The 12,231-nt window shown below is 34.8% G+C and overlaps 1 protein-coding gene across 4 annotated transcripts; it reads right to left on the bottom strand.

Moving 5' to 3' along the window:
- Nucleotides 1–1,104: 1,104 nt before the first annotated feature.
- LOC139872202 (uncharacterized) lies at nt 1,105–8,650 on the bottom strand. 4 transcript variants are annotated; one of them, XM_071860037.1, is made up of 9 exons: nt 8,511–8,650; nt 8,213–8,373; nt 6,823–7,045; nt 6,143–6,462; nt 4,338–5,126; nt 3,988–4,125; nt 2,382–2,675; nt 2,200–2,256; nt 1,105–1,385 (listed from the first exon to the last, which is right to left on the bottom strand). In XM_071860037.1, exons 2-9 carry the CDS (start codon nt 8,336–8,338, stop codon nt 1,209–1,211), a joined length of 2,124 nt encoding a protein of 707 aa, XP_071716138.1. In that variant the 5' UTR covers nt 8,339–8,373; nt 8,511–8,650; the 3' UTR covers nt 1,105–1,208. The 4 variants fall into 4 exon arrangements, with proteins under 4 accessions (XP_071716138.1, XP_071716140.1, XP_071716139.1 ...); XM_071860039.1 differs by having other exon boundaries at nt 1,106–1,385; nt 8,297–8,373; XM_071860038.1 differs by having other exon boundaries at nt 1,107–1,385; nt 6,868–7,045.
- Nucleotides 8,651–12,231: the final 3,581 nt, after the last annotated feature.

Below are 12,231 nucleotides of genomic sequence, written 5' to 3'. Positions count from 1 at the left end.
CGGTTTATGTGTATACTACTCGAAAAACATGTGATCTAAACTAATTTCGTTAGAGTATTGAGTTCAAAATCATCAATTATATGTGGTGACATGATCGTGCATCAGACGGTTAATGGCATACAAACTAAAAAGAAAGCTGGTTGATCCAAAACCGAAATCTACTTTGACAAACCTGCTACTACCTGGTGCGTATAAAATGAATATGTATACGAACCTTAATCATACATAATTGCAACTTAAAATAATTTAAGGTGCTCAATCTTCATATGTTAGTAGTATAAAAAGAGCATTCGTCGCGTGCTGATATATGTTAAGTACTCGACTGAAGGGATCGAGTCTGAGGCCAAACAGGTCTTCATTTGTAAGCAAAACCACCAATGACTTATTGTTTTAACTTTACAGTTATAACGTGAATGATTCACTTGAGAAGTATATTTCATAAAGTTCGTTACCAAAACGTTTTCCCTTTTTTTTATAATTTCTTGTTATTTTCGGGAAAAAAAAAGTATATTTCATATTTGCTTGTGTAGAAATTATATTTGCTTTACAAAACCATTAACCATCTATTGGAGAAACCATTGGCCTTTAGGGATATTAGCCAAAATACACTTTTTTTTTTCTTTAGCTATTATCAAAATACATTTTTAATGTAACCTTTGCCAGAATACACCATTGGTTCGAACGCACCGGGTAAAAGAAGGTTTTATTCTTGGTAAAAATGTGTGTCGACCCTAGACATTAGGTTCGAACCAATTGTTGTTCTAACTCGGTTCAAACAATTGGTCAGAACTCATTTGAACTGAGTTACAACAACAATTGGTTCAAAAAGTTAGAACAACAATTGGTTTAAGTTAGAACAAAACTGGTTCAAACCGAGTGCCCGAGCCGACACACATTTTTAACGGGCATCAAAGAATAAAAGCATCGTATCCAGAATTCGAACAAATGATGCCGCGTTCAAACAAACATGGGTTCGAACCAATTTTAATTGTGTATTTTGGCAAGTTAAAAAAATCTATTTTAAAAATCTTTAAAAAGGGTATTTTCGCTAATTTCCCTTGTACTTTGGTAGAAAAGAATGAATAACAGAAATATCTACAAGATACATTAACATTAAAAAAAAAGTAAATAAACCATCATAAATAAGTAGAAACAATCAGACATTCTTATTCCTGGCTTCAGTCAACTCAAACAACTAATTTACACTATTACAAAAATCCAGACCTTATATCATTTACATTTCTACTACTATTATTACTATGTCCACCAAATTTCACTGATCTCAAATCTGGACTCACCTGGGGCTGCATTTCCGCAAGCTCTCTCACTCGTAACAGAATTGGTGCTGGGATCGGTACAGACGCATGCTTCTTAGAGTTCTGTACCTGCTTCAAGTAAACAGTTAAGTAACCAACTAATATGCGATATATAAATCAACAATCAGCAACTGTAAGCCGTCATCATTTGGTTAAACTGGCAGATCCAAATTTCTTAAGCTAATAATGGATTTGTCTGGTTTGTCCAGATTTTATATGTTGCTCCACAAACAAGATAATATATGAATATCCTACATAACAGCTAGACCCAACTAGAGGTGGCACGATGGGCGGGTTAGGTAGAAGGTCAAGTAAGCTTTAGTTGAAACGCTTCATTTTCAGTACAAGTCACCAGTTGGATTGGATCGGATTGACCCGCAAACAATTTTTTGTCCATTTATAAAATAAAATATGATTTTTCTAATGACATCCCTAAGGGGTTGTCATTAACGTGCTAAAGCTCTTGTAAATAGCGATTACATTTGACTTTTGAATGACAGTTTCTGAAGTACAATGATTTTAATTTTTAAGCACGTTAACGACAGCAACCCAAAGGGCTGCCGTTAGAATAATCAAATAAAATAAAATAGTATCGCGTTTGATCGTGAATACAAAAACAACATATTACAATGATAACCTAAAAAGTTGAACGAGGCGATTTGAGTCGTATGCATAAATAATAAAATCTGGAGACTTTCAACCTACTTGACCTGTTTAGTCCATTCCCTTTAAGCTTAACTTTTCAGTTTGACAACTATGACTTGTTTGATATAAACCATAAGTCCACAACCCAGACTGTGACCCATTCATAAGTAAATGGGTCGAAATCGTCAGAGTCTAGACACACGAGAAGTCACTGAAACTAAAAAAGAAAACTACATACCCCTTTATCAGCAGGTAGCTGTGTGAAACTAGCTCTCAGCAGGTTCCTCCATTTGTCCTGCAAATATCAACAATTGGCTAGTGCAAAATACGAGGTCGTCTAGCTCATACTAGATAATATATAAGCTCGTATCCTAAATAACAATATGGGATATTAATTACGCATGACGATAAATAGCAAACCTTGAGATCAACTGATGTACGGTGTGAACATGTTGCAAATGAAATCCTCTTTATCTCGGACCACCTGCCCGCACCGTACCTAGAAACACCTTCAACTAATTTGACCACTTCACTAAGAGTCCACGGTCGATGATGTTTCCTTCTCATCCCACCTTTTGCTGTTGGTACAGTTAATATATTATCATCTGATTCGTCTGCGTATGAATCCGCAAGTCCTTCATCAGAATCATTGTTTAAATCGGCTGATTGCTCCGAGTATTGTTCAGTTTCTCCTGCTTCCTTAATTATCTTTATCTATAAAATTAAAGATAAGTTACAAGATGCTAGGATACTATTAATATAAATTCCAAGTATCATGAAAAGTCACAACCCATAATCATGCAAGGTTGTAAAAGTCGCTAGTCGAGGACTAGTCGGTTGGGACCTTGTAGGGGCTAATCTCTGAAGCCGAAGTGTGGTGGGAGATAATCAGACGTTGACCAACTTTGACTTTGACTGTTTATGACCGATTTTGGCCGAATAAATCCGACTTTGACCGACTAAATTGGACATTTGACTGAATAAATTGGTCAAGACAGAGACTAGATAGGGATTAGTCGGACTAATTCAAAATCCTGACTAGTTGGGGACTTTAACAACCATGCCATCATGGATGAAAGTCGAATGTAGAATCGATGTTTCTTTTTACACATATGCTAAAAGCCAAAAACATGCAATTATAAGACCATCCATGGGCCTATCATACACCCATCTGCACCAAAATATTTCTTGGGGAGTTTTTAGGTTTTCTTTGTTAGTGCCTATTTGTTTACCTTTTATCATCAGATCTTAAAACTTGTATGAAAATCATTTTAATCAACATTTATTATACATGCCTTCATTCTGCAAATCTATTACTATTGTCTTTAACATGTGAAACATGGCCTATAGTTTGAAGTTTGTAGTGCCATTAATCTTCGCATTCACTTGAAAGCAAAAAAGATTAGCCCCTATTCAATTACAAAATTGTCAGGTAAAGATCATAATACAGAAGCACACAATACATATATGCTTAAATGATTACAACAACAACAAAACCCAATACCACATAAGTGGTGTATGGGGAGGTGAGATGTAGACAATCCTTCCCTATCCGGGAATAAAGACAAGTCATTTCTCCACCCAGAGTGAAAACACTCTCAAAAGGATAGAAAGTCATCCCTCTCTCTTTCGACGGATAGAGAGATTGCTTCCGAGTGGACCTCCGGCCAATAAGTAGGAAAAAGTTTTTAAAAAAATAAAGTTAAATTAAAAATAAAATTGAGACGCCGTGAAAATGGTAAAATCAAATTTCCATGGGTTTTAAATCCTGCCTAAAATTTGATTTAGGCTCTTAGAGTCAGTCAAGTCGCCAATAAATCGACGCTAGCTGTCGACTCAATAACTAGAGCCTTATATGCTTAAATGATTCACTAGCTAATTATAGAGATGTTTCCAATCTTCAGATGAAGAAACGAAGAGTATTGTCATAAGTTACAAGTTAAGACTGGCTGTATGATACACACAAGCTATAATATTCATGGAGAGTTGATAAACAAAAGCAAAAATGGAACATTTAAATGCTTACAGGCTGTTGAACCCAACCAGTAGTCGATGTAGTTTTGAGTTCGCGGTTCTCTATTTCCTCATCTGACTGAGGATCTTGTCCATCAAGGGCCTTATTTACCGGCTTTGTTGTGTTTCCCATTCCACATGATTGAAATTTCTACAATTAGATTAGATTCTTTTAGCTTTGAGCAACCAAATGACTAACATAAAGGGTCACAGTAAACTCCTAATATAAAAAAAATTATTTGATGATTTGATCCTTGAGCTGCAGCTAGAGCTATGTCAATGATGTTAAACTAATGTGATTGAGATTTGTATATCTATGATGTTAAACTAAAATATGACTATGTATTAATGATTAAACATTACCATAAGAGACATAAAATTTTCTCGTGGGCGCCCTCTTCGGATCCTAGAAACATATGGAATTTCAACCCCGGACCCACCAATAGAATCCTGACGAGTTACAAGAGGTCTCCTAACTGGTTGGATATTATTAATAGGCCTGACACGATTTCGTGTTCCATATCCTGAACTTCTGACAGAAGAAACCGGTCTACCACTACACTCCCTTGTATCCGATTCCGAAACTTCGATATAACGCTTTGTAGGTTTCCTAACTCTTTTAGAACCATGGATGTCATCTTCAAGAGCAATATGATGCTTGGACGTAGCACTTTGCACACTAAAATCATCTTTCATTTGAATAGTTTGACCAACTGATATATTATTATCATTATTATCACTACTATTATTTCTCCCTTCTAGTCCAGTGACAGTAACCTCGTTAAGATTCTCATCTTTACTATTACACTCGCCTTTCTTTTTAACTTCGTTATTTTCGATTATAAAGGTGGTAGCTGAAACATCACAAGAATTTGATAACCCCATTGAAATCCTTCTCTTGAGCCATTGTTTGTCCTTCACAGAAGTTTCCCTACCAAATGTAGCCTTAAACGTAGCGTGAAGTTCTCTAACTGAGAGGTTGTCTAGGCAAATCTCCCCCTTAAGTTTAGAGAAATCAGGTTTCGAACCAGCACCCATGGTTGAAGTTGACGGTTCACTCTCAGCTGCAACCATAGGAAGGTCTGGTTGCTTTCTATCCCCAGATTGGTCAATTTTAACATCAGCGGGAACAGACTCTGACTGAGTAACTTCCTGCAGTCCAATATACATGTACATCAGTTATAAACAACATGCAATCGTTAATTCATACCACAATTAACAAAATAAGAATGCATGACGAAAAATCTTGAGCAATTAGCCAGTGAAATTCAATGTATGGCCAAGCAAAGCTAATTAGAGTTCATGTGTAACCATCAAACCCTAAAAATGTTTAGAATTGAAGTATATTTATATTTATATTTATATGTATCTCTACTACAACATTATAAGACATTAAGGACTTCCTAGTTTTAAAATATCTTAAGATTAAATCTATATTTGGTGTACTACATTGTAAGGCATTAAAGACTTCCTAATGTGAAACATCTTAAGATTAAATCCATATTTGTTAAATATATTACGCCAAAAACATTCCCCTTTCCAACAAAGTAAGTTTATATTTATATTCAGATTTCGTTTAATCTTGTCTTTGCCATTTTAAATTTTAAATATATAAAAATAAAAAAACTCTCATGACTAAAAAACATAAGCAAAAACTAAAAGTAAAAAAAATCATAATATCCAATATTTGCCTAGACCACCCCCTATCGTTAGTTACCCGTCCGTTACCCGCACATTACCCGTCATTACCCGTAACTAACCATAGGCACGGGCTCATTACCCGCTTTAGTTACCCGCATTCACCATGGATTTAACGGAAGTTTTAAGTTTAGTTATAGGAATTGTGGGTCCAGTGGCTTTTTATTGTTGGACTTGATGCTTTATTGCTTGTACGTTGTATATTAAGAGGAGTATTGTTTTAGCCATTATAGGGAGTGTTTAATTATGAGTTAGTTATAGGATATTGGTGTTGATGTGGCGCTGATGTGGAAGATTAAGATGATGAATAGTTTAGTTACGATAGGGAGTGGCCTTATAATATTTAGCATCCCCCTACATAGAAACCTTTACTGCTAGTAGTCGGTAAAATGTAGTGGAAATGTGAGTCCTCCAGTTGATTGCTGGTAGAGAGTACGCAAGCTTGCATTATGTTTAAAACGAAATAGTACCTCATCTTTGTGATCCCCTTTCCCGGGATCGACTGTTATGTCAACTACTGCATCTGATCTTCCTCCCACAATAGAAGGGTCCTCGAATGCATTGGGAGGGTCCTTGAATGCATTAGAAGGGTCCTTGAATACATTAGAAGGGTCCTCAAATGCATTAGAAGGGTCCTCAAATGCATTAGAAGGGTCCTCGAATGCATCTGATCTTCCTCCTACAATAGAAGGGTCCTCGAAAGCATCTGATCTTCCTCCCACAATAGAAGGGTCCTCGAAAGCATCTGATCTTTCTCCCACGTTAGAAGGGTCCTCGAAATCCAAGAGACCTGTAATATTTTTTATTCATATGAACTTTGACCATGAACTATGAAAATAGAACTAGATGGAGAACAGAAACCTACATATGTAGAGCTATCTAGAAACATATTTGAAGACTTAAAATGATGAGGGCCTGAAAGGCTGGAACATATGATGTAAAGATACTGCTCGGCTGATACCACATTAATAATATGCTCAAGCAGATATTTATATTGTAAGAGCATTATCACTTAGGTACAAATAGAACTGAGGCAATAACATCTACAACTCAGAGCAGATCATAATGGTGACGCATCAATGTAACCATGACCAAAGAAAGACAATGAAAAAACTTCACCAGCATATTATGAAAAACAAGAGAATCATACCAAAATCATAATATGAAGAAAAGAGGAGGGAAACACTAGAGAGACCTTCACAGTCAATGGGCACGAACTCCTGACAAAAAGTGTCATCATTTGAAATGCAGACTGCAGTCTGACTATCATCCAGAACACATTGCAGTGGACTATTATGATCATGATCAATCAAGTCCTCAACTTTCATCACTTCATCATCAGTAGCAGGTATATATATCCCATCACCTACAACCTGGAAAGCAGACAACAGTCAAATCGAAAAATCGACCACTTGTGATATAAACAGTGATCAAAACAGATACAACTGGCAACATGTTGAAGGTTAGATCAGCAAAGCCACGTTAATCGTAAGCGATGACCCCAGTCCATAAGCCTCAGAATAATATTCTATATGTGCTTCATCATAAAGGGTGATTGGTACCAATGATGATTGGTGAGGATGTCAATAGCCTACAACATTATCAGGGAGGGTAATGGCAAATATCTTATATCAATTTGAACAATTCTATACTAAAATCTCTTCCAGTATTATATTCTCAGCCTTTCCTGTGTCAAGTTCACTCAACATGATGCTTTTGGAGATGGTTTCTTGCTCAGTGCCTCGACCCTTAAACACACATTCACATACACAATCATTATTATTAACACAATATTGTTAATCAAGGTATCACAGTTAACAGTTATACTTCTATTGATACAATATTGTTAACCGAGATATCACAGTTATATTTCCATTGATACAATATGGTTTCATGCTAAAAGAATACTTCTATTTCCCCATATTGAGTTAGTGTTCATTTCTACAGACTACAGTTAACATTCGGAATGTGAGACAATTCCATATACACCTAAGCTATTTTTCCTTGCATGGAAGCAACTTATTAAAAAAGTAAGTAAAGCCTAACAGAACAGTTCAGTGCTTTCTGATTATATATATCAGTGTTATAATTATTCTAGTCGAGTAAAATAACTGGAAATTTCAGGCCAGTAAAGTCCATTAGTAAGTCATTACTGCTTAACTAATCTTCATCTGTCAACTAAAAGAAGGCAGGCCTGTATCTCAGGATCAAGATATTGAGGCAAGCCTTCATCTCAGGATCAGTCATGAGGCTATTTACGAATCCCCTGAATCTTTTCAACTCATCGTTACAGCTATTTCAGCAAAATAAATTACCTATACACGTTTATAACTAGCTAGGGGAGCATCCTTATAATACAAAAACACAAAAGGATCAACATTTCCTCATGCTTTTCTATGTTACTTATTATACTAGTTATTCTAAATTTGTTTGGCGTAATTCAACTTACCTTATAATATTGCATACACTGAAATCAGCTAAACTAAAGCAGTAAATTCAGATTACAAAACATAACCCTAACAAATATGATTTCAATTTACCCGAGCAAGCTTGTAAACAACAGGATCAGAAATCTGCTTTGAAGAATCACTACAAGTTATAACAATTGCAGAAGCACTCTCTACCTTACTCTTATCATTTTCTTCAACTGCTACCACAGTTTCCATGTAACATTCCACCACATGCAACTCAAATTCACAAGCTGAAAATAACACATACGAATCAATCAAATTTAAAGCTTCTTCACACCTTCAATTTCACATTATATAATCAATTCACCTAAAAACCTAACTACAGAATATCAATAAAAAATTAATTGTTTCAATTGCATAATCTCACCGTAAAAATGTGTACTTGTCGAGTAATTAGGTTAAAATTGAGATTCGGATGCCGGGAATTTGCAAATTAGGGTTTCGAGTGAGGGAAGGAAATTGGGAAATTGGGAAATTGAGTTCAGTAGCGCTTTTACAGCACGCTGTGTTTATCGATATTAAATTATACAGTTACGGATTTATGAGTGAAATATAAATTGGGTAGTTAAATGTGGGATTGGCGTCCGGATAGCTTTTCTTGAGTAGGAAGGTTATTTTTGTACACTGTACGTACATGAGCTAATAATGCCGGTTGCTGTGTACTCGTGTCGTAATAGTGTGTACTCGTACAATCGGATCTACTAGTGGATATGAGTTGACATAATTAACCTTCACCGTTTGGAATTTTAAGTCAGTTGTCTGATTATTTTTTATTTTATTTTATTTTATTTATTATTATTTTATTTTTTTTGCAAAATAACGATAACGATTACTATTAAAATTAGGAAAACTTCATCAATAAATGAAGGATCATATGAACCAATACAATAAAACCGCACAGAAAAACGGCTCGTAAAAAGAACACTTGTAAGACCTCAACCGAAGACTAAACCTAGCTAACTCTAACCGAGCAAATACGGAAGAAACATCACTTGATCCACACAAGACCGAATCAAAACAAACACATCCACTAGCAAAAAGCAACTAAAAAGGAAAATAGCAACAAGAAAGCAACCTAAACCAACCATAAGAGAACAAGGATAATCACCGAAAACTCCAACTCAACCGGCTTTGGATCCGCCTTTGTGATTTCTTTCATCCGAGCGACTCGTCATCCCATCAATCTTGTCTATGCGAACCCCTTCACCATTCCGATTAGGAAAAGAATAGGTCAAAACATTTGATGATTTGTCACTAATAAGAATACCCGAAGGTTTGGGAATAATTCTTTTATCCGCCAAATCTTGAAAAAATCCTTTTTCAAGAGGACCCGAAGAACACGTTGCTTGGTCAACTTGCACCGAAGAAACACACTTGTGTACCTTCACACTCTTACCCTTCTTAGCCTTTGAAGTTGTGACGATCGCTCCAAATCCATATGGACGAACACGTCATTCATTGATTTCATTGCGAGGTATTTGACCTCTATGTGATACATTTTGTAACATTGTATTCGTTTGAAAAGGTATTTCATAAATGAATATATAAATTCCAGGTTTTTAACATCTGATGATTCCTACGTATAGACAATCACCATTTAAATGGTTTACAATAATACATCTGTTGACAATACAGTCAAAATAAGATACATGGTAATGGTTTGGTGAATGCAAGTTTCTTATATATAGCATGTATGATTCCAAGCACATATCTTGTATCACGTATAAGCAAACAGCAGAAGACTTCTAGAAACCTGAGAATAAACATGCTTCAAGTGTCAACACAAAGGTTGGTGAGTTCATAGTTTTAATATTACACATAATCCGTATATCAATGTGGATTACAAAAGTTCAGTTGTTTTATTCAAAACGTTTATCAATAGGTTTTACATAAAAGGTGGATCACAAGATTTCAGTTGTTTCATCCGAAACGTTTATCAATCGGTTCTACAAAATTGAGCACCCTGGTAACTAAACTTTAATGTTTATATAATTTGTACCCTTTGTATAATCATCTTAATAATACACGCAAACCAACGTGTACGCTTCTCAAATAGCATACGTCCGTTAAAAGGCTAGCGCTCTAGCTCGGACGGGGATATCAAGCCCTATGGATCCATATACTACTACTCGCGCCCACCAGTTCTTATAACCGGCAGTTACTAGTTACCAAAGCTAAGGGATTTTCGGTTCAAACTCGGTGTAGAATTTAGTATGTACTTGTATCCATTGCGTTTAAAAATAAAGTGCATGTATTCTCAGCCCAAAAATATAGATTGCAAAAGCAATTAAAAAGAGAGCAAATGAAACTCACGCATATAAATATTGTATATCGGTTAATAAAGCATTTGCATGTATTCTCAGCCCAAAAATGTAGAGAGTAAAAGGGATCTTATGAAACTCACAGTTTAATATTGATATACAATATTGCAGGAAAGCACGTAGACGCATCGGAGATGATAAACACGAGGTTTGATTCACAAAAATACCCCCGAACATTACCCATAATTTCCTTGGCAATAACTCATATTTTCCTTAGCTCTTTCCCGCTCGAAAACATATTTTGAAATCATTTGGACATTACCTCGTCGTAGTATTTTATGTGTAATACTAATAATACAAATACTACTAATAATAATAAGATTAATAATAATATTAATCTTAATAATAATAATAATAATAATAATAATAATAATAATAATAATAATAATAATAATAATAATATAAATTATAATAATAATACGGAGTAAAAATAAAATGAAAAAAAAAGAATGGAACCAGTCGAGCTTTTATAGGTGTCTCCTGAATTCAGACCCCATGCGATCGCATGGGTTCTGTGCCTATATGCCATGCGATCGCATGGCTGCTCCTGCCAGCTCACATTTGCTTTGTAATTTAGCTCGTCGACATAATTAAATATTAATATAATATATATAATTTAAATAATTAATTATATATTATATTAAATTCACGTGCATAGTTGACTTGTAATTTTTGTTCCGATAAGTCGTACGTCATCACTCGACTTATGTCCCGGTTCTGGTTTTTCGAATGTCCTTTCGTACGCTGAGAAAACTTGCATTTTACGTTTCGTGACACGTACCTTTGTCAAGATATAGCCTTAAGTTATCCATAAACTATACCACTCATAGTATATCTTAAACTTTCGAGTATTTTGGTCATTTACTTCTATAAATCATCGTCTCGTTATTTGTTAAAAATACATTTTAAAATAGTGTTTTTACTGTAGCAATTCACTGTAGCAAAGTCAATTTCACTGTAGCAAATAGTGATTTTCGAAAACACTGTAGCATTTTGAGTAATGTGGCAATTTGAAAACACTGTAGCAAATTAGTGTTTAACTGGTTCATCTTAAACGCTTTAGTTAACTTATCTAAATATCAATTGAATCAATAAACGAATGTTACTATCGTTTATTATATATATGTATATATCTTTTTAATATACATAAATCAGTTTTTAAATACACATTGGACGTTATTTATAAATAAATTTTAATAATAAATATTTCAACTTATCATATACATTCAAATAGATATTTAAACCAATAAGTTTAATGTACGGTATCAAACAATTAATACATTGTTACCTTTTCATGTTATAGTATATATGTATCTTTTTACATATAATTGTTCGCGAATCGTCGAAAACAACCGAAGGTATTTAAATATATAAAAGTAATTCAAAAATTTTGAGATTCAGTTTTACAGACTTTGCTTATCGTGTCGGAAATGTTAATCATACAAAGATTAAGTTTAAATTTAGTCGAAATTTATGGGTCATCACAGAAGTCAATGGTATATCATCACCAACAGGAACGTTATTATCCGTTTCAGGAGAAGGTAAAACTGAATTAGGAACAATAGAAGACGAAGCACAAGGGTGATTATTAATATCATCAACAGCAATACAAGAAGGAGCAAGAACAGGAAGATCTTCATCCAAAGCCGGAGACATATTCAAATTAAAAACACTAGGACTACGCACCCGTGCCGAAACCGCGTCAACAACCTCACATGTATCGTCCAAGATACCAATAGAGCCGAATATAAGCCTATCGCCATTCGT

This window comes from Rutidosis leptorrhynchoides, chromosome 10 (assembly GCF_046630445.1).
Source record: "Rutidosis leptorrhynchoides isolate AG116_Rl617_1_P2 chromosome 10, CSIRO_AGI_Rlap_v1, whole genome shotgun sequence".
NCBI classification, from domain to species: Eukaryota; Viridiplantae; Streptophyta; class Magnoliopsida; order Asterales; family Asteraceae; genus Rutidosis; species Rutidosis leptorrhynchoides.
This window is presented reverse-complemented; position numbering and strand designations above follow the sequence as displayed.